Genomic DNA, 24,161 nt, shown 5'->3' on the forward strand with positions numbered 1-24,161 from the left:
AGCATTTTTATGATTGCATCGTTAGTGCTTTTATTTTTCCTGAATCCAAATTGGCAGGGGGTTGAGTATGTTTTGTGCTGTTATAAATGAATATAGTCTCCTGTGCACGAGTTTCTCAAAGATTTTGGATAGCAATGGTAAATTTGATATTGGCCTATAGTTGTTTAAATCTGTAGGGTCACCACCTTTATGTATTGGTGTAACCCTTGCCGTCTTGAGTAGTTTCGGGAAGGTGCTAGTTTCTAGTGACTTGTTAAAAAGTAATGAGATAGCATGCGAGAGGACATGGGCCGCTCGCTTGTACAATATTGGTGGGACATGAGACAGATTCCCTGAGTTATTTTTGAGTGACTTTATAATCTCGGTGACTTCCGTGGGCTCAATTGGTGCAAGATAGAAGGAATTTGGGAAATTCCCATCTAGGTAGTCCCCGGCATGGGCATTGGTATGTGGGATTTTATTGGCGAGATTAGATCCTATGGTTGAGAAGAAGTCGTTTGTCTTGTTAGCTGTGTCAGTGGGATGCAGTTGTGTTTCATTAGGTTTAGTTAGGACAATATTCTTGGTTTTTTTCAGTTTGTGGGTCCCTAGAATCTGAGAGAGTGTTTTCCAGGTCTTTTTTATATCTCCTCTTGTGTCAGTGAATCTACTGGAGTAGTATAGTTGTTTGGCTTTCTTTATTACTTTGGTGAGGACTGATGAATAGTGTTTAAGAATATCTTTGTGTATTAGGCCCTGTCTATATTGCTTTTCATATTGGTGTTTCTTATCAATGGATTTCAGAATGGTGCTGGTTAGCCATGGGCAACCAAGCCGTTTGTTTGTGATCTGTTTCGTTTTTATAGGACAATGTTTGTTGTATAGTCTAAGTAATTTGTTAAGAAAAATATCTGTCCAGTCATCAATACCATTGGCCTTGGAGAATTCTGTGGGCCAGCCAACAGTCTCTAGGTCAGCTGTGAACTTCCTTATTGAGGCCTCATCATGGAGTCTAAATGAAACTTTGTTGTATTTGAGTGGTGGTTTACTAATGTTTGTCAAGAGGAAGGTAGGGTAGTGGTCTGTAGTGCTATCTGTGATTATTCCTGATTTAAGGGGGGCTAGTATATTGGTCCATATGTGGTCTATTATGGTTGCACTTGTTTCAGTGAGCCTGGTTGGTTTAGTTATTGTTGGTATGAGAAGTGTGTTGTTCATATTGTTGATGAAATCAGTTACAGGCTGATCATCTAGTAGGCCAAGGTTGATGTTGAAGTCTCCAGCTAAGAGAAAGTGGTGCTTATTCATTTGTCTGTTTGTTATTAGTACCTTTAGATTCTCACTGAAATTTGGGATGTTTGTGAGGGGTATCCGGTAAATGGCACCGATTGTTATAGGCGTCTTAAGGTTTTTTACAGTAAAATTAGCAAAAATGTATTCTCCATATTCATCACTAAAGCAAGTGGTGCTAATACAAGATAATTGGTTAGAGTAATAGATTGCAATACCACCCCCAACTTGGTATGATCTGCAGTTGTGGATTGCTGTGTATCCTGGTAGAGGGTAGATATCTATTGTGTCCTGCTTAAGCCAGGTCTCAGTAGGAATAATGCAGGAGAAGGGTGTCTTTAGTGATTCAAGGAGTGCCAGGAGGTCATCATAGTGTTTGCTTAAGGACCTGATGTTGTAGTTAAGTACTGATAGACTTTTAGCATTGTTTAGGATAGTGCTGGCTTGTGATGCTGTGTAGTAAAGGCAGTTACTTTCCAATAGGTTTTGATTGTGTGTCAGATTATGGAGGTTTAGATCAAGGTCAACGTGATCAATCGTCTTCTAGGTTTAAATTATGGTTATTTATATCCTGAGTTGTGTGTTGAGTTCTAGTACTGATATCTGTAGTGGTGGGAAGTTTGGACAAGTATATAGCTAAAGCATTTTGGTCATATAGAGTATAGTCACTAATTCAAATTCAAATTCAAAGTTTATTCTCTATAAGGATTACAATGCTGAGTTTACAGAATTTGGTTATTGTGTGGTTTACATGTAGTTAAATAATGATTACAGAGTGTACCACTAGAACACCTAGCATGGCTAGGCATTTCGGGCACATAATGGAGTTGGTGTTGTCTGTGTTGTGCTGGAATGAGCTAAAATACAACTAGATATAAACTAATAATATAAAAATACAAATTGATAATAGCACAAGACTCTCACTTGTAATTGCACTAAGGTCTAATATAATGACTTTGGTATAGTCTATGTATTGAGCTAGAGTGAGCTATAGTACAACTAGGTTTAATCTAATAATATAAAAATACAAATTAAAAATAGCACCAGACTCTCACTAGTAATTGCACTATGGTCTAATATAATGGACTTGGTATTGACTATGTATTGAGCTAGAATGAGCTATAGTACAACTGAGTTTAATCTAATGATATAAAAAAGGCACAAGACTCTCAATTGTAATTGCACTAAGGTGTTATATAAGTTGTTTACAAGAATTAGAGTATAACTAGATTTAATTTGACAAGATAAAATACACAAGTTAAGGTAGCAAAAGAATAAAAAAAAGTAGAAAAAAAATATATATGTATGAGGTAGTTGGTACTAGTTAGCAAAAGATAGTTAAGGGCCTTGAACAATAATATAATTGAAATATACACTAATTGCACACACAATATAGTCACTAAGATATGAAAACAATCTTAGAGTAGGACTTATAATATAAACTTATAATATAAAAATACAAATTGAAATGGTACTTGCAATTGCACTAGGGTCTGGTATAGGTTGTTGACAAGATCAAGAGTATAACTAGATTTAAATTGACAAAATAAAATTCACAAATTGAAGTACCAAAAGAATAATAAGTAAAAAATAACAATGGCAATGACTTGGTTATAATATGATAGTAAGATGGTAGACAGGTACACAGGTACTAAGGATAATATAAAGGTTGGAGTTGAATATACAAATTTGGAAATCTGGCAACAAAATGTTATGGGAAGTATAAGATAATGATTAATGTACAAAAGTAAAATTGACTGGTAGTAAATATGGTGTTTAATAAAATTTTAGTAAGTAATAATGATTACAAAAAAAGTGAAAAAGTAATGTTTATTTCATTCAATATTGCACTGGTTGTTATACTTGAGGTTATTTGGCAGTACAAGGTAATTAAGAGTATTCTAAGATAGTAAATGTGGTATTAAAACAGGTTAAGGTAATTAGACAAGTAATGGTAATTAAAAGATGTCATGTTAAGAGTAAATTGTATTGATAGTAAAAATGGTAATTATTAATTTTAGTAAGTAATATCAATTGATAGTATTTAAAAAAATATGAGGTAGTAATATGGACAGAGAAAGTATCAATTCAGCTAATATTTAAGCAAACAATAGTAAATAAGAAAATTACATAAGGTGACTTATGCTTACTAGTAAAATCACAAAATGAGGTAGTTGATTATTTAATTACTAAGAGATTGTACTACAAAATTTGAACAATAATGGAGCAAAACATACACTACACTACGTAGGCTTTTAGGTTGGACATTGTTTAGTTATTCTCTGTAAGATTAGTATCCCTGAGAAATCGTGATAGATCATTCTCATTCGTGATTGTGTACAGTTGACCTACATTTGTTTTCCTAACTAGAATTTTCCCATCCCATGTGAAGCATTGGTGTATTTTGTCATTATTCTCTCGCTTGAGTTTTCTGACTCTATACAGGAGGTTCTGACGTTTTTTGGTAAGACACTCGTTTATGTATACATCTTTCTTTACTTTAATAGATGCAATAATTAAGTCTTTTTTCATGTCATGTGAGTGGAATCTAAGCATAACACTTTTTCTACCATGGGATCCTAGTAACCTGGCTTCCTTTATTTCTGACTCTGGTACTGTAACTTTTGTTTGGTTCTTTATGATCTGGAGAGTACAGTGGTCCCTCGTTTTTCGTAGTTCTCGGGAATCATAGATTTCGGAAATCATAGGGATATTTTCGTATAAACATGGGCTCGCTAATCGTAGGTTGACTCGCGAATAGTAGTTCGTCCGGGACACGTACGCACGGTGTGAGCCGGGGCAGCCTCCCTACCCAGCCAGTCTGGCATTGTTTACCAGTGAGCGAAGGTCCCCTCACGTGCTCCTACGAAATATTTCATAATATTCCACTCATTTTAGTGCTTGCAAGTACTAAATAAGCTAACATGGCTCCAAAGAAAGCTCCTAGTGCCAAGCCTGTGGTAAAGAAGGTGAGAAATACGATTGAATTTAAGAAAAACATCATTGAACAATATGAAAGTGGCACAAGTGCGGCCAAACTGGCCAGGATGTATAAGAAACCCTACACAACCATATGTTCCATAGTGGCCAAGAAAAAGGAAATCAAGGACACTGTTGTTGCAAAGGGGGTAACTATGCTGACAAAAATGAGATCACCAGTACTCAAAGATGTTGAGAAGTTATTATTGGTGTGGATAAACGAGAAACAATTAGCAGGAGATACTCTTATGACTTCGATTATTTGTACATGTTGCCATGTTGGCAACATGTACAGTGACAGTCTTGGGCCATTTTAGGGAAGTGTTAAAGAGATGCCAGAAACAGAGCTCTCTCCACAGTTATTTTGCAAGACAGGACTCCAGTGACTCTCAAGGTGGTCCTAGTGGCATTAAGAAACAGAGAAGAGAAGCAACCCCAGAAAAGCAATTGTTACCTGAGGTGTTGCTGGAAGGGGATTCCCCTTCCAAACTGTAAACAATCCAATCTCTCTCCTCCTCCAGTCTCCCATACACTAAGAAGAATCTCCAATAAAGGTAAGTGTTATGCTGTTAATGTTTCATTCATCATTTCCCATTGTATTGTTTATGTACTACATCTATATGTCATGTAAAAAAATTTTTGTTTTAATACTTCTGGGTGTCAGGAACGGATTAATTGTATTTACATTATTTCTTATGGGGAAAATTGATTCGAAAATCGTAGATTTCGATAATAGTAGCAACTCCAGGAACGGATTAACTACGAAAAACGAGGGACCACTGTAATTTCTTTACTGTTTGTTTGGTTCATATCACTGGGAAAAAATGGACTGTTAACTATTACTGCGTCCGATAGTTTACCTTGCTCAGTTTTATCTTCTTGGAGAGCAAAGTAGTCACTGAACTGGTTATCTAAGTTGTTCTTCCATTCTTTTACTGCTTCTTCAACCTTTGTATTGAGAGATATTATTTGTTGAGTATGGCTATCTATGACTGTTTGGATGGTCTTGTCACAGTTGGTCATTCCTGGTGTTGATAACTTTTGTTCAAGACTGAGGATTTTGTTCTCGAGTTGTGTCATCCTGGTGTCTTGTTTTGTTAGTGTCTCTCGAAGATTCATATTTTCAATAACTAAGGTGGAGATGCATGACTTTAGGGTATCTGGATCGTTGGTCATACCTGAGAGACTACTTGGTAGGTTGAATCCGGGGAAGAGAGGGGTGGATGGGCTGGTGGCAGCCATGTTTGTTGTTATTGTTGTGGTGTGGCTTTGAGCGGTGGTGAGTGGGGTGGTTGCTGGGCTGGCGTCCTCCTGGTTACACTTGTTGAATAGTTGATTTTTCGGTGTTTTCTTGCTGGCCTTGGTGCTGTTTCCTCTTAGATTGCGCCTCATAATACTACAGGAATTGTTGTAGTTAAGAAGAAGTTGTAGTTATACAAAGCTTAGGGTTACGTAGTTCGGCTGGCAGCGGGGTGTTGCTTTCGGTTTGCGGGCAGTCTTCCTTTGATCTCTGTTATTTTCGATTTGTAGGTTTCACTGTTGGTCATCTTTGGTCATTCTGGGTGCTACGTTGGGTAGTGCAGTTTTGCTTGTAACTAGGTCATCATAGGAGCATTGGTGGCTCTGGTAGTTGGAGAAAAGTACGGAGCTTGGAGGTCGCTGCTGTTGTGCATTAAGGTATCTATGGAGACTAACAGTTTAGAGCCTGATGAATCTTGGATGGGACATGGATACATGGCTCTTCCTGTGTAATGGAATGATAATGGATGGATTGATGGGTGTCTGTTTCACTGTTAAGTTTGTGTAGTTCTGTTGAAGTTCTTTTAGTGTTATATTAGCGGTGGACAGCCCAAAATTATATTCACTTCCCTCCTTGTGGACATACTCCTTTGCCAGCTTATCAGTTCTGTTGTTCATTTGGAGGTCAGTGTGCGAAGGAATCCAAGGAAAGTTATTCCTACTGTATTATCATTTCTACTGATCTCACATTTATAGTCATTAGTTACTTCTATTTTTTGCTGCTATTTCCTTGGTTTTTGCTCTTGAGAACTTGAGTTCTGTATCTTCATCATATACATGTATTGCTATGTAACACACCAAAAAAAGTATCTTCTCACAAATTTTATATTGCTGTTGTTTACCTTAGAAAACAGCAATATTCCATATCCATGTGTGAAAAAAGTACAGTGGAACCCCAAATATCGGCCGTAATCTGTTCCAAAAGGTCTGCCTAAATTTGAAAAGGCCTTAATTCGAAGCAATATTTCCCATAAGAATTTATGTAAATACAATTAATCCATTCCATACTCCCAAAAATATTAACAAAAAATACATTTTTTAAAGATTACTTATAGTTTTATATACACAAAACAATGAGAACTAAATAAATAAATGAACATTTAAATCACTATTACATACCTTTACTGAAGACTCTTGTTGGCTTATGGAAAATAGGGAAGAGAAGAGAGGGAGGACTGATTATTGTTTGGAAGGGGAATCCCTGTCCATAAGGACTTCAGATATCAAAACCCTCTCGGGGCTTACTTCCTTCCCTGCCTGCTACACTCCCTGCATGCCTCCTACACTCTCTGCATGCCTGCTACACTACCTGCATGCCTGCTACACTACCTGCATGCCTGCTACACTCCCTGTCTGCCTGCTACACTCCCTGCCTCCCTTCCACACTCCGTTTCCCTGCTACACTCCCTGCCTCCCCGCTAAACTATCTTTTGCAACATTAGCTTCCTTGATTTCTACTTTCTTTGCCAGGATGGAAGTGATTGTTGATTTGGATTTCCCATACATCCTGGCAAGTTCTAGCACTCAAACACCACTCTCATATTTTTCAATAGCTTCTTTCTTAAATTCTATCATGTTTCTCACTTTCTTTACCAAAGGGCTGGCACTCTGAACTTTCTTTGGAGCCCATGGTGTCTTATTTCACAGTCACACTTAATAAACAAGCACAAAAGCCAATTGATTTTAACCCTTCGACTATTTACACCGTATATATACGTCTTCGCGCCACTGTTTCTGACGTATTAATACGCGTAAATTCTAGCGGCTTCAAACCTAGCGGGAGAAAGCTGGTAGGCCCACATGTGAGAGAATGGGTCTATGTGGTCAGTGTGCACTACATAAAAAAATCCTGCAGCACGCAGTGCGTAATGAGAAAAAAAAAACTGACCGTTTTTTTGTATTAAAACGCCGAATTTGAGGTGTATTTTCGTATAGTATTTATCGTTGTATTCTCATTTTCATGGTCTCAAGTGATAAAATGGAAAACATATTACAGAAATAGAGATGATTTTGATTACTTTCACAATGAAAACGACCTTGAAAATGAGCTCAAAGTAGCGGAAATGTTCGATTTTTACCAATGTTCAGGAGTAAGCAAATCACACCACACATCCAATACACGTCAACTGGGGAGTCTAATATTCTTTCACTAGTGCACTTATATTATTTATACCATTTTTACAATAATGCAGTAGTCTGCATACCAGTAAATTTTGCATTTTTTTGTATGAATAAAAAATCAAAATAGAAAGCAATAGTAATATAAGAGAGGCCTAGAGACGTGACTAATGAACAGAGGAAATGTTATTTTAGTGCCAAGAATGTCTACATTGTTTATTCTGGACCCTATTTTGAAATTGGCATGTTTTTTAATTTGTGTGAAATTGGCCAAATTGCCAATTTCTGACCACTTTATTGGGTAGTTCAAATCGGTAAATGGGCAGTTTCTTGTACCCAACTGATAGATAAAATGGAGTTCTAAAGAAATAGCTATGAGTTTGGTTGACTGGAACAAAGGAATTGGCTATAAACAGGGCTCAAATTCGGCGAAATCGCCGATACGTATATGTCACTGAGACTGCTAACTTCGCGGGAGCGTAATTCCGTGAGTTTTTGACCAAATTTCATACTTTTGGTGTCATTACCATCGGGAAAAGATTCTCTATCATTTCATAAGAAAAAATATTTTTTTTTTTTTTTTTTTTTTTTTTTTAATTTATCGACATAGAATGACAGTTTTAGAAAGGGGCCTGCGACAGTCAAAGGGTTAAGGAAATGTTTGGATGAATGATTGGAGTATATGCTCATTCACCGAGAGACACAGGGAGACTGACTCATCTACGCAGCGGCATCCCGGCGGGAAGTGGGCTGACACATATAATACAGCTGATTTATGAGGCACCGGCCAAATTACGGAGCAAATTTTCGGCCCAAAAACCAGCCTAAATACAAATCGGCCAATAAACCAGCGGCTGATATTTGAGGTTCCACTGTACTACAGTGTCTTTTGATATCCAATTCTTTGAAAAATGTCCGGAGACATACTGTATATTTTGGACAATAGCAGATTTTTTTTTTAGTCTTGTGGCCTGCACATTAAATGAGCAATTTTTCCTTTACTTTGGCCTATACTGTACAAAAATACCATAATCAATATAAAGTTTTATTATTCTTGAACAGATCAAACTTGGAAGTAGAGAAGAAGCAAGAGATGGCATCAACCGCACAGCACTGCGAGAAATCAAACTTCTACAGGAAGTTCACCATCCCAACCTCATTGGTCTTCTGGATGTATTTGGCTACAAATCCAATGTCTCACTTGTGTTTGATTTTATGGATACTGATCTGGAAGTAAGTTTCATATAATTTAGTATATAGATAGCTAAAAAATTATATTCTGTACTGCATTCAAAATACACTTGAATGATGATTGACCTATAACAAAAATGTACATGCTGGAAGAACAGGGAAATACATGTAGGTTAGATGAAATAAAGAGTATAAAACAGACTAGATCATATTTAGATATGACAGCCTAGAACATTCTCTCATGGCAAACTCTTTGTAGGGTACCTCTGGGGAAATACGATATCAGAGATATAGATCAATAGCATACTTTTTTTTATTGTACAAAGCTGTTATCATGCTCAGGTATCTATCTTTTTTGTTCCTTGTTTAATGTTTCATAGCACATAAGCTAACTTAGCGGCAGAGAAGGGTGAGTCCAGGAAGCTTAGGTAAGCCTCTGCATAAAAAATTCTTCCATATTAAATCTCTGTGTGGTAGTTGATGCCATAAATTGTACTCATTAGCATTGTTGTTATATATAATTTATGTATTTTTCATATAATTTGTTAAATAGCATATATTCTTTCAGGTTATAATCAAAGATACAGATAACATCATTTTAACACCAGCCAATATAAAAGCATACATCATGCAAACATTGCAGGGACTCGAATTTCTCCATCTACACTGGATTTTACATAGGGTATGAAAATCTACTTTTTTTAAATATAATTATGTTGTAAATTTGATATCTCAGGTAGGGATTTAGCATATGATAGGGTGGGGGCTAGTAACCCCTTCTCCTGTACAAATTACTAAATTTTAAAAGAGAAACTTTTGTTTTTCTTTATGGGCCACCCTGTCTTGGTGGGATACAGCCGGTTTGTTGAAAAAAAAAAATATAGGGTGGATAAGGAAGCAATGTGGCATGGGCTTTGATTGTTGCAGTAAGGAGAAGACAGGAGGCAGTAGAGATGTCATGTTTGAGGGCAGTATGTGGTGTGAATATTATGCAGAGAATTCTGAGTTTGGCAATTAAAAGCAGGTGTGTAGTTAACAAAAGTTTTATTCAGAGAGCTGAAGAGGTGGTTTCCACATTTAGCAAGAAAGGATGAAAATTAAAATGATTAGCTGGGGTGGAGGGAAAGAGGGATAGTGTAGGAAAATATGTAGAGAGGGGGTAAGGGAGGTTTTGAGTGTCAGGGGTTTGGACATTGAACATTCTTGTGTGAACGTGTTAAATGGAAGCAAGTGGTTTTTATGATTTGATGTGCTGTTGTAGTGTAGTGTGATGGATTAAGCAAAATGTCTATATTAATGTATTATACACAATGCACCTCAGAGTGATTATTATTGTTACAGTGGACCCCCGAGTTTCGTGATTAACCCATTCTAGAGAATCTGCCAACTGGCGAAATTCACGATTGGCAAATCTATTTTCCCCATAAGAAATAATGGAAACCCAATTAATCCGTTTCAGACAGCCAAAAGTATTAACAAAAAATAGTTTTTTAAAGATTAAATATAGATTTACATACAGAAAACGATGACAAATAAATATAAAGCACTAATAAAATGGATAATGAACATTTAACATCACACTGAACCTTTATTGATTCATGTTGGTGTAGGAGGTAGGTAGGAGGCAAGAGGAAGGCGAGTTTATTATGCTTCAGTATGATGCTAATATCATCTCTACAGCTTATTTATCTATCACAATTCATCTAATATGACATTATAAAAAATGTTAATAACATAGAAACATGATATATACTCTAGAATGAATAAAATGTCATAATGTATGAGAGGAGTAAATGGTGTAAGTGCTATTGTTGGGTTTAAGGACCGCCACTGAGAGAAGCTGTGTTGGTGGCAGTGGAGGCTTCGGCCACCACCACCATCACACTTAAACAATGTATGTAATTTATAAATAAGAAATATTTACATTTTAACCCTTTCAGGGTCCGTGCCGTAGATCTACGGTTTTATGTTGAGGGTCCAAACCGTAGATCTACGCCAAAATTCTAGTGGCGTCAAATTTAACGCAAGAAGGCTGGTAGGCATACATCTGAGAGAATGGGTCTGGGTGGTCAGTGTGCGCACTATAGAAAAAATCTGGACGCCTGCATGGCATTGTGGGAACGCCGCCAAGGTAGCTTTGTTCATCATGCCTGGTGGCAAGGAAGTTCTCACTCCCCACTCACTCTCCGGGCGAATTCCGACTCTCCTCTTCACAACTTACAGTTCTAAGACTGATGGAAGTGGATCTGAAGAGGAATTCTATGGTTTTGAACCATATGGTACCACTGTACCATATGGTACAATAGTACCATATGGTACATTGGTGCCATGTCATACAATGGTATCACATGGTACAATGGTACTATATGGTACAATGTACCATATAGTACATTGTATCATATGGTACATTATTCAATATGGTACATTGTACCATATGGTACAGGGTACAGAGACCCTAATGGAAATAAGTCTGACTTTTTTGGTTATCCGTGGTTCTCTAAACATATGCTGCTATGCATGATAATCTATGTAACTTTATTTGTGTATTCCTAGATAAACTTACGATGCCACATGTGCTTGAGTAAGTTTATTCAGGTGTACACAAATACAGTTACATAGATTATCATACATAGCAACTTATGTATAAAATCCTAAGATAACCCAAAAAAGCCAGGGTGACTTATTTCCATAGGGATCCCTGTATCTGTACCATATGGTGTCCTGTACCATATGGTACCCTGCACCATATGGTACCCTGCACCATATGGCACCCTGCACCATGTGGTACCCTGCACCATATAGTACCCTGCACCATATGGTGCCCTGCACCATATGGTACCCTGCACCATATGGTATCCTGTACTGTATGGTACCCTATACCATATAGTACAATGTACCATATGGTACCCTGTAACATATGATACCATGTACCATATGGTCAGTTACAGATGTTGCCACCAGGCACCAGGCAAGACTGAGTGAGTGGCGACGCAAGCTAGCTAGTGACTCGGCAGTTTCCAAGTAAGCGCTTTGTCATCCACCTTAAGGAACATGTCGAGTGGCTGTACATTTGTAAATATATAATACAACATTACTAATATACAACATTTTTGCGTATTTTTGTTGTAAACAATTATTGTAAACAAAATAATGATGAAAATATTAGTGTGTTTATTGTGTTGAATACAACAGTACCCTATAGTACCATATGGTACAATGAACCATATGGTATTGTGCCATATGGTACAATGTAACATATGGTACCATTGCACCATATAGTACCATTGTACCATAATGTACCATTGCACCATATGGTACCATTGTATCATATGGTACCATTGTACCAAATGGTGCCATTGTACCATATTCTACCATATGGTACCATTGTATCATATGGTGCCATTGTACCATATGGTACCACTGCACCATATGGTACCATTGCACCCTATGGCACCATTGTACCATATAGTACTATATGGTACCATTGTATTCAACACAATAACCGCACTAATATTTTCATCATCTTGTTTACAATAAACTTGTGAACAAGTTTTGTAAGAAATATAATGATAAATTAGTGCAGTTATTGTGTTGAATACAATGAGTGTACACTTATACAAATTACATTATATTGGTCTCACAGACCGCAAATGTTACTAGAAAAAGAAAAAATTAGAAAAGAAAAGAAAAAGTATAAAAAACGTAAAATAAAAAAAATGTGATTTCGCTGATGTTGCCGCCACCCGGTCATTTTGGGTCAACTTCCTGCTGCTGTATCTCGGTAAGTATTGATCAAAAATTTTTTTTTGTTTTATTACCTTCACAAAAATATTTTCTTTAATTCTGTAATATTTTTTTTTTTTTTTTTTTAATTTCTTGGACACTGGGGCACCCCTTCAGATTTTGGCCTTGGACCCTGAAAGGGTTAATTTATAAATAAGAAACATTTATATTTTAATTTATAAATAAGTAAGTTTATTCAGGTATACACAAATACAGTTACATACATAGATTATCATACATAGCAGCATATGTGTAAAGTATCCAGGATAACCCCAAAAATTCAAGAGTGACACATTTCCATTGGTGTCCTTTTATATTTACACTTTTATATTTACACTTACCTTGAAGGAGATGTTAGTTTAATTAGTTTGATTAAGGAGATGTTGGCAGAGGTTTAGGGTGGTGGAAGATAGCAGGGCGGTGTATGTTCAGCGGTCCTATTCACATCCAACAACATTGGAGAGTTACTCTCATGTTGTTTTTCTTTTGCTTACTCGCTTAACTTACTTACTACACTGTTAATTCTACACTTTATCGCTAGCTGGAGCTATAGCCTTTATCAATACCTGCTGCTTTAGTATCATACATATTGTAGAATCACTGAATCACAGATGGCACATTCTCCCCTCTCTCTTCCTCCTCTACTTTAGTACTTTGCTATGAGTTTTTTCTTGAATTCTATCTTGTTTCTCACCTTCTTTACCAAAAGGCTGGCACTAGGAGCTTTTTTTGAGCCCATGGTGGCTCATTTAGCAGTTGCAAGCACAAAAAACAATGAATTATTATGAAATGTGTTGTATGAACTCGTGGGGTGATGGTCACATGCTGGTAAACAATGGCACACTGAGTGTGAATAGTGCAGGAGACTGGCTTTGTGTGCATGCTGACGGGCAGACGCCTACCAGAAGGTCGCCAAATCACGAGTCCAATCACGAACCATGAAGCTAAATTTTGCTGAAAAAACTTGCCGAAAGTTGGATTTCACGAAAGTCGCGGCCGCCGAACGGCGGGGGTCCACTGTATTATTATCATTATTAATATGGCATCTTCAAGACTAATAACACACTGTTTATGATTTTAATGTGTACCTGCTTGCCAGCACAGGCACAAGATGTGGAGTTTAAACCAGTTAAGTTTAGTGACAAAGTGTAGCATTAAGAGTGTAGTGATTAAGCCATAAAAAAAGGATGAAACAAAATAAACTCCTGACAGCATAAGCCGCTCTCCCTATCTTCTGCAAGGTATGTAAATGGTGTACTTACACCAGTTCATTTCTACATTATGGTTTTCTTATGAAAGAAATTTGCCCAATATGAGGATTTCCTTGTAAATATATATTTTTACAGTGGTCTTGAGAGCACACCAGTGTTATGGGCACTTAAAAAGTACATTATGTATATTTAACCCTGGATGTTCCCTCAAGGGAGGCTCCTTGATTCTGGCTTGCTAGGCATGCTAGTGGCCTTCTTTGTAATTGTTGTTTTATAATATGTAAACCACCCATTGTAATCTTATAGAGAAATAAACATTTCAATTTCATTTTCAAATTTCAATCTAATGCAGTTACCCTCACAAACTCTGTTTTCTTTTATACTAACATGTCTGAAGGAGGAAAGAATGGGAAGACATTTTCATAACTTGAGCGAGAATGCCCATGACTACCATCCTCCCCTGCCACCATACATATTTTATTCATTCTAGAGTGTATATCAGGTTTTCATGTTATTTTTATTGTTTATTATGTCATATTAGATGAATTTGATAGATAAATAAGCCGTACAGCTGATATTAACATCATATTGAAGTACTATTTTATCATGGCTCCTGACAGCAGGAATTCCCCTGGAACAAATTAATGGCATTTCAATTAATTTAAATGAGAAAAATTAACTCAGCATACGAACAAATCAGGATGTGAACAAGGTCACGGAACAGATTAAATTCACAAGCAGAGGTTCTACTGTATTTCTAGACAATAATATGTGTAAAGTAAAAGGACACAAGTGCAACTAATGTGACATTTATTGTGGCAATGTTTCGCTCTCCAGGAGCTTTATCAAGCCATTACAAACAATACATGGACACAGAGGGTATATAAAGGCTCAGAGTGAGGTGCAGTACCATTTCGATGTTCACTAGTGGTAGTAGTAGTAGTAGTGGTAGTGACAAAAGTAATACAATATGGTAGAGCAATTAATTCGTACATGAGTAAAAGGATATAAAAGCTATTACTTGGGTAACATAAAAATAGGTTGGACAAATATAAACTGCATAGAGGCAGCTTGTTTCAGTGTTCACTCTCTATAATGTGCTTTGTGTAGTATAACAGGAGAGACTATGTGATGGCAGGGTTTACTGTTTTCAGGAGGATTCTTGCTAAGACTTCGGAGATGGTGAGGCTGCCGTTGTTTTGTTTAATTGTATTCGAAACAGCGATCAGTGCTGATTCGTGGCACTTGCGTCTGCGGAAATTAGTTTCTTTGATCACTAATTGGGCGTCTCTGAATTTCATGAGATGATTGGTGGAATTTCGGTGTTGTACACAGGCGTTGTTCAAGTTATTGTTCCTACATGCGTAAATGTGTTCATTGAGGCAGGTGTCGAGGTTTCTTGCTGTTTCACCTCCGTAAATCTTGTCACAGCCTCCACAGGGTATAGTGTAAACTCCTGCATTGACTGGTTCGTGGTGCTTGGATTTTGTCCTGGTTAGATCCTTCATTGAAGTGCTAGAAGCGATGGCGACTCTGGTGTTAGCTTGTGAAAGTACTTTTGAGACGTTCAGTGCAACCTGGCTGTTGAGAAGAATTATAACTTTGTTGGGAGTGGTGTTGATGCGTGGAGAGTTAATGATCTGAAGAGCTCTTTTCTTGCAGTCTTTGATGAAAAAAAAAGGAAAATGTAACTCAGTGAATGTTTGGTGAATGTATGTACATTCCTCGTCAAGAAACTCAGGACTACAAATTCGGTATGCTCTTAGGAAAAATCCGATGATGATGCCTCTTTTGGTCTTGGTATCTTGACTGGAATAGAAGTGTGTGAGATCATTTTTATTGGTGGGTTTCCGATAAACTTGAAATCTTAGGTTGTTGTCTGCTTTGTGAATGAGGACGTCGAGGAAAGGTAGCTTGTCATTGGACTCTTCTTCTAGTGTAAACTGGATCGCCGGTTCAACTGTGTTGAGCCTTGCCTGAAGATCCCGTACATCAAAACGTTTTGGAGTTATTACGAGGACATCGTCCACGTAACGTAGCCAAGTGACGCTTGAAAGGATGATGTTGGCGAAGTGTTCGGACTCTAGGTGTTCCATGTATAAGTTGGCTAGGACGGCACTTATGGGGGACCCCATTCCCATGCCGTAGGTTTGTTTGTAGAGCTTGTTATTGAAAGAAATTAACAGAGTTCAATCAAGTCAACAAAATCTCCGGGAGGTAGAGGAAGATTTAGGTCCTGATTGACTTTACGTCGTAGAACCTCGATGGCTTTTTTGGTAGGTACTTTTGTGAAGAGGTAAGTCACATCCAAACTGCTTAGTTTCTTGTTACGGATGGAGAGGTTACGGATGCGGTTGAGAAGGTCGCCTGAGTGTTTAAGATGAGCGGGGCTGATGGTCCCCAGAAGGCAGGAAAGATGTTTGGCGACCTTCTCAACCGCATCTGTAACCTCTCCATCCGTAACTAGAAACTAAGCAGTTTGGATGCGACTTCCCTCTTCACAAAAATACCTACCAAAAAAGCCATCGAGGTTCTACGACTTAAAGTCAATCAGGACCTTAATCTTCCTCTACCTCCCGGAGATTTTGTTGACTTGATTGAACTCTGTGTTAATTTCTTTCAATAACAAGCTCTACAAACAAACCTACGGCATGGGAATGGGGTCCCCCATAAGTGCCGTCCTAGCCAACTTATACATGGAACACCTAGAGTCCGAACACTTCGCCAACATCATCCCTTCAAGCATCACTTGGTTACGTTAAGTGGACAATGTCCTCGTAATAACTCCAAAACGTTTTGATGTACGGGATCTTCAGGCAAGGCTCAACGCAGTTGAACCGGCGATCCAGTTTACACTAGAAGAAGAGTCCAATGACAAGCTACCTTTCCTCGACGTCCTCATTCACAAAGTAGACAACAACCTAAGATTTCAAGTTTATCGGAAACCCACCAATAAAAATGATCTCACACACTTCTATTCCAGTCAAGATACCAAGACCAAAAGAGGCATCATCATCGGGTTTTTCCTAAGAGCATACCAAATTTGTAGTCCTGAGTTTCTTGACGAGGAATGTACATACATTCACTAAACATTCACTGAGTTACATTTTCCTTCTTTTTTCATCAAAGACTGCAAGAAAAGAGCTCTTCAGATCATTAACTCTCCACGCATCAACACCAACACCACTCCCAACAAAGTTATAATTCTTCCCAACAGCCAGGTTGCACTGAACGTCTCAAAAGTACTTTCACAAGCTAACACCAGAGTCGCCATCGCTTCTAGCACTTCAATAAAGGATCTAACCAGGACAAAATCCAAGCACCACGAACCAGTCAATGCAGGAGTTTACACTATACCCTGTTGAGGCTGTGACAAGATTTACGTAGGTGAAACAGCAAGAAACCTCGACACCCGCCTCAATGAACACATTTACGCATGTAGGAACGATAACTTGAACAATGCCTGTGTACAACACCAAAATTCCACCAATCATCTCATGAAATTCAGAGACGCCCAATTAGTGATCAAAGAAACTAATTTCCGCAGACGCAAGTGCCTCGAATCAGCACTGATCGCTGTATCGAATACAATTAAACAAAACAACGGCAGCTTCACCATCTCTGAAGTCTTAGCAAGAATCCTCCTGAAAACAGTAAACCCTGCCATCACATAGTCTCTCCTGTTATACTACACAAAGCACATTATAGAGAGTGAACACTGAAACAAGCTGCCTCTATCCTCTTACCCAAGTAATAGCTTTTATATCCTTTTACTCATGTACGAATTAATTGCTCTACCATATTGTATTACTTTTGTCACTACTACTACTACTACTACTACCACTAGTGAACATCGAAATGGTACCTCACTCTGAGCCTTTATATACCCTCTGTGTCCATATATTGTTTGTAATGGCTTGATAAAGCTCCTGGAGAGCGAAACGTTGCCACAATAAATGTCACATTAGTTGCACTTGTGTCCTTTTACTTTACATATTGTCGGTAATTCTACCAACTTTATTACAATAGTATGTGACTAAGGTAGGTGAAAATATTCACCTGTCACTGTGCTTGTGACTATTTGAGTATTATTTAAGTGCCTAATTTTAGTGTCAGAAGAAAGATTTACTATGAAATCACAAGAACTAATACAAATTGTAATTATCAGAACAGAAATTATACAAATTAAAAAAAAATGAGAAAAATAGGTACTATATCGGCAGCAATTCTGCAAACAGCAGTGCTTCATGTTGCCGGAAGGTGAGTGACAAGCCCAGACTTTGCGGCCTTGTATCTCTGTAAGTACCGACTCTAGAATGTTTTGTTTTTTTTACATTATGTAAAAAAGTCCTCTTCATTTAATTTTTTTTTTTTTTAATTGGAGCACTGGGTGAGTGAACGTAGATCTATGTTTGGACAGTTAACCCTTAAAATGTCCAAACGTAGATCTACGTTTGCACCACTAATGCTCCAAACGTAGATTATTTTTTTTTTCTTTTCATTTGCAAGCATGTAAAATAAAACGTAGATTTACGTTCAGAGCACTAGCAGTGCAAACATAGATCTATGCTCAGAGTGCTAGCAATGCAAATGTAGATCTACTTTTGGACAGTTTAAGGGTTAAGGGATTAATAACACTTATTCCTTAATTCCTGAATTAATGAATATTACCTTTCTTTGTATTTCAGGATCTAAAACCTAATAATCTTCTAGTAAATTCTGCAGGAGTATTAAAGATTGGAGATTTTGGATTAGCACGATTTTTTGGCTCCCCAAATAGACAATATTCACATCAAGTAGTCACTAGATGGTATAGGTAAGAATTTTATTCATTAATATTAGAATGTAAACCTTAGAACATTTGAGTTTCTATGATACAAATCCTATGACCCTACAACCTCTGTTTTTAAGAACACTCATGCTCTAATCTTACCATGGCTCTCACTATTTCTTGATGACCTGAAATGACCTCTGATGTTTTCACTTTTACCTTGATTATGATCCAGGATGTACTGAAATTTCATCCAGCTTTCACTTTACCTGTAAGTTTGTTGGTTATCTGTGAATTGTACAGTCACTGTACTATTTTGCCTATTATTCATTATTCTCCATCTGAGTTTGCAAATATAATTTTTGTTTTCTTTTTTCTCTTATTTTATTTGTATCATTGTTTATTGCCTTAATAAACCATTTGATGGGGAAAGGGAGGAGTTCAGCCAAGTTTCCCTGTAGAAACTTGTGTGTATATGGTTGGTAGGTAAGACATAGGCAACATTTAGGCAACTTTATTCCGAAACGTTTCGCCTACACAGTAGGCTTCTTCAGTCAAGTACAGAAAGTAGGCAGGAGCAGTAGAGATGTGAAGATGATGTAATCAGTCCATCACCCTTGAAGTCGTAGATTTGAGGTTGTCAGTCAAGGGTGATGGACTGATTACATTTGAAGGGTGAGTGAAGGGATGTGAAACTGTTCAGATATTCTAATCATTACAGAAATAGATATCATATACTGGAAAACAAGATAATAATGCAGATAAAAATAATTATGCTGTATATGCCAGGCCACTATCCTGATAACTGAAATTTATCATACATTTTTTATAGGATGACTGAGAGGGTGTATAAGTTTGGGATGGAGGGAAGCAAGGGTTGGGGTCATCCCAGGAAAGGTTGGAGGGAGGGGGTAAAGGAGATTTTGAGTGTAAGAGTTGGACATCCAACAGGCTTGTATGTGCATTCGATGGGAATGAGTGGAAGCAAATGGTTTTTATGACAATGTGCTATTGGAGTGTGAGCAGGGACCGTGAGATGGAAAGTACAGTGCCTGCACTCAGAAACAGGGATGGGGATATTGCAGTTCGAAGGACCATCTGAACTGTGATATCAGCATACTTCTGACAAAACAGATATTGAATGAGCGACAGCAAAAGTGTTTCCTCTTTTTCACATCGCCCTACCTCAGTGAGTGATGGGTAGTGTGTTAAAAGAAAATTCTGTGTGTAAAATATTGTTTATAATTATTTCAGGAGTCCTGAACTATTGTTTGGGGCACGCTCATATGGAACTGGGGTTGACATGTGGGCTGTGGGGTGCATCCTGGCAGAAATGCTAGTACGGTGCCCTTATTTTCCTGGAGATTCTGACCTGGACCAGCTCACTAGAATATTCACTGCCCTCGGCACACCCACAGAAGAGACATGGAAGGTAAGGTTAAAATAATGTATTTAACCTTTAGACTGGGTACAAATTACTTGTATACAACACTTGTATGCCAATTTTTCTTGCCTCTAAATATGCCACCTGCTGATATTTTTTGCCTTAGCTCAACTGGTAGTCTCCTACAACCTCCTCAATGCCTGGGAAAAAATCTAGGAGCAAACAGGCCCATGCAGTACATCATAGGTAACACTGCCGTACTAGCACATGTAAGCAAAAAAACCAGGACCTGTTGTCATCACCTGCTTCCTTACCAGCAAACAAGGTGTAGAACTGGCAGTTAAACTGTGTGACTTATTTCTGCATTTCAAGGCTTATTATTGCACATTAAAACTATTGTGATATGAGGATTTCCTTGTAAATATATATTTTTACAGTGGTCTTGAGAGCACACCAGTGTTATGGGCACTTAAAAAGTACATTATATATATTTAACCCTGGATGTTCCCTCAAGGGAGGCTCCTTGATTCTGGCATGTGGGGTTCTTGATTCAAGAAATTAGACTTGTCCTTTCCCTTTTTAATGCTGATCCTGACTCATTCTTATTCCTCACTGAGTTTAGTATTTCTGGAGGTGTGAAGTACAGTGTCTTCACTCTGAAGGAGGGGTGGGGATGTTGCAGTTCAGAAGGTTTTTCGAGCTGTAATGTCAGCACACTTCTGGCAAGACAGAGTGAATAAATGACTGAAAAAGTTTCTTTCTCTTCAGGTTGCCCTACCTTGGTGGGAGACAGCCAGTTTGTTAAAAAGAAATAAATAAGTACAGTAGGGCCCCACTTATATGGCAGGTTAGGTTCCAAGCTACTGCCGTAAAGCAGAACGCCCTTTCCACTTATAAATGGATATAAATGTTAGTAACAAGTTTACACTAACATATATTAAGTTAACAGTAGAACTAAGGATTAAAAAAACAATAAAGTAAAATCCACATATAGTACACTCATTACTTACCTTAAAATGTGTGTAATCTTAATGCAGGGTGAGAAGTGAGTAGTGTTTATTGTAGGAAGTCAGGTGGTAGGTATGGTAGCTTGCCTGGCTACCACAACTACACAATATACAATATTTAAAGTGCCCCAGAGCTATAAAATACTCATACAGTACACTCATTACTTACCTTAAAATATGTGTAGTCTTAATGTAGGGTGAGAGGTGAGTACAGCCTCTCCTCACTTCGCAACTTACTTGTTTACCGACCACTCAGAGTTACAACCAGTTGTCCAACCAACATGCAAACATGAGTAATGTATATTAGAGGTGATTTCCTCTTTTCTGTTTATTACAGTATACAGTACACTACTGTATAAAGATTTAAAAATATACTAAAAATGTTGTAAATGGTGCAAAAGTGACATTAAAAAATATCTGAAGATGGTTGACACAAACCCCCTACCAGTACAGCATGCGCCTCGCTTAATGACCAACTCACTTACCTACCTACTTTTAGGAATGGAGCTTGGTCATTGAGTGAGGAGAGCCTGTATTTATTGTAGAAAGTCAGGTGTGGTAGCTTGCCTGGCTACCACACCTACACGAAATATACAACATAAAATTTAAAGCGCCTCAGAACGATTATTATTATTAGTTTTATTAACACACTGGCCAATTCCCACCAAGGCAGGGTGGCCCGAAAAAGAAAAACTTTCACCATCATTCACTCCATCACTGTCTTGCCAGAAGGGTGTTTTACACCACAGTTTTTAAACTGTAACATTAACACCCCTCCTTCAGAGTGCAGGCACTGTACCTCCCATCTCCAGGACTCAAGTCCGGCCTGCCGGTTTCCCTGAATCCTTTTATAAATGTTACTTTGCTCACACTCCAACAGCATGTCAAGTATTAAAAACCATTTGTCTCCATTCACTCCTATCAAACACGCTCACGCATGCCCACTAGAAGTCCAAGCCCCTCACACACAAAACCTCCTTTACCCCCTCCCTCCAACCTTTCCTGGGCCGACCCCTACCCCGCCTTCCTTCCGCTACAGACTGATACACTCTTGAAGTCATTCTGTTTCGCTGCATTCTCTCTACATGTCCGAACCACCTCAACAACCCTTCCTCAGCCCTCTATACAACAGTTTTGGCAATCCCGCACCTCCTCTTAACTTCCAAACTACGAATTCTCTGCATTATATTCACACCACACATTGCCCTCAGACATGACATCTCCACTGCCTCCAGCCTTCTCCTCGCTGCAACATTCATCACTCATGCTTCACACCCATACAAGAGCGTTGGTAAAACTATACTCTCATACATTCCCCTCTTTGCCTCCAAGGACAAAGTTCTTTGTCTCCACAGACTCCTAAGTGCACCGGTCACCCTTTTCACCTCATCAATTCTATTATTCACCTCATCTTTCATAGATCCATCTGCTGACACGTCCACTCCCAAATATCTGAATACATTCACCTCCTCTATACTCTCTCCCTCCAATCTGATATCTAATCTTTCATCACCTAATCTTTTTGTTATCCTCATAACCTTACTCTTTCCTGTATTCACTTTTAATTTTCTTCTTTTACATTTTTTTTTATATAAACAAGTTGGCCGTCTCCCACCGAGGCAGGGTGACCCAAAAAGAAAGAAAATCCCCAAAAAGAAAATACTTTCATCATCATTCAACACTTTCACCTCACTCACACATAATCACTGTTTTTGCAGAGGTGCTCAGAACACAACAGTTTAGCAGCATATACGTATAAAGATACACAACATATCCCTCCAAACTGCTAATATCCCGAACCCCTCCTTTAGAGTGCAGGCATTGTACTTCCCATTTCCAGGACTCAAGTCCGGCTATATAAAAATAACTGGTTTCCCAGAATTCCTTCACTAAATATTACCCTGCTCACACTCCAACACATCGTCAGGTCCCAAATACCATTCATCTCCATTCACTCCTATCGAACACGCTCATGCACGCCCGCTGGAAGTCCAAGCCCCTCGCCCACAAAACCTCCCTTAGCCCTTCCTTCCAACCTTTTCAAGGACGACCCCTACCCTGCCTTCCTTCTCCTAAAGATTTTACATACCCTACAAATTCATCCACCAACCTCTGCAACTTCTCTTCAGAATCTCCCAAGAGCACAGTGTCATCAGCAAAGAGCAATTGTGACAACTCCCACTTTGTGTGATTCTTTATCTTTTAACTCCACGCCTCTTGCCAAGACCCTTGCATTTACTTCTCTTACAACCCCATCTATAAATATATTAAACAACCACAGTGACATCACACACCCTTGTCTAAGGCCTACTTTTACTATTATTATTATTATTATTATTACAGTAGACTGTTATATTACACAGTAGCTATGTTCCTGAAAACACAGTGTTAGGTACAGTGGACCCTCGGTTTTCGTGTTTAATCTGTTCCAGAGCCATCAACCAAAACTGAAATTGGCCAAAACCGAAACCATTTTCCCCATAAGAAATAATGTATATGGAATTAATCCATTAAAGACACCCAGAAATATCAACAAAAAAATTTTTTTTTACCTTAAAGATAGTTACATGCACAAAAGAATGACCATTACACATGACACTTACCTTTATTGAACGCTGTTGTTGCTGGAAGGAAGACAGAAGACAGGGAAGAGGGGAGAGGGAAGATAGGTTATTGTTTTGAAGGGGAATCCCCCTCCATAAGGACTCTAGGTACCAAGTCCTTATCTGGGGTCACTTCCTTCCTTTGTTTTTTAATGCCACTAGGACCAACTTGAGTCACTGGACCCCTGTCACACAAAATATGTCCAGATAGGTCTGTTTCTGGTGTCTCTTTAAGATTTGCCTAAAATGGAACGTGGCATTGTCATTGTAAAAGTCAGCAGCACGGATTGCAACAGCTTTCTCAGGATGATGTTCCTCCGCAAATGAATGCACTTTATGTAATAAAGTTGGTAGAATTACCGACAATATGTAAAGTAAAAGGACACAAGTGCAACTAATGTGACATTTATTGTGGCAACGTTTTGCTCTCCAGGAGCTTTATCAAGCTTGATAAAGCTCCTGGAGAGCGAAACGTTGCCACAATAAATGTCACATTAGTTGCACTTGTGTCCTTTTACTTTACAGAATGCACTTTAGTCCACATTA

General features: G+C 38.2%; 1 protein-coding gene across 2 annotated transcripts in view; it reads left to right on the forward strand.

Moving 5' to 3' along the window:
• The window catches only part of Cdk7 (Cyclin-dependent kinase 7), a 72,466-nt gene that overhangs the window by 16,770 nt on the left and 31,535 nt on the right, over positions 1–24,161 (forward strand). For both annotated transcript variants that reach the window (XM_053783015.2, XM_070089420.1), the window contains exons 3-6: positions 8,728–8,898; positions 9,425–9,538; positions 18,539–18,666; positions 19,876–20,053. In XM_053783015.2, coding sequence (XP_053638990.1) covers positions 8,728–8,898; positions 9,425–9,538; positions 18,539–18,666; positions 19,876–20,053 — 591 coding nt within the window. The remainder of the gene's footprint in view (positions 1–8,727; positions 8,899–9,424; positions 9,539–18,538; positions 18,667–19,875; positions 20,054–24,161) is intronic.

Source organism: Cherax quadricarinatus, chromosome 28 (assembly GCF_038502225.1).
Source record: "Cherax quadricarinatus isolate ZL_2023a chromosome 28, ASM3850222v1, whole genome shotgun sequence".
Taxonomy (NCBI): Eukaryota; Metazoa; Arthropoda; class Malacostraca; order Decapoda; family Parastacidae; genus Cherax; species Cherax quadricarinatus.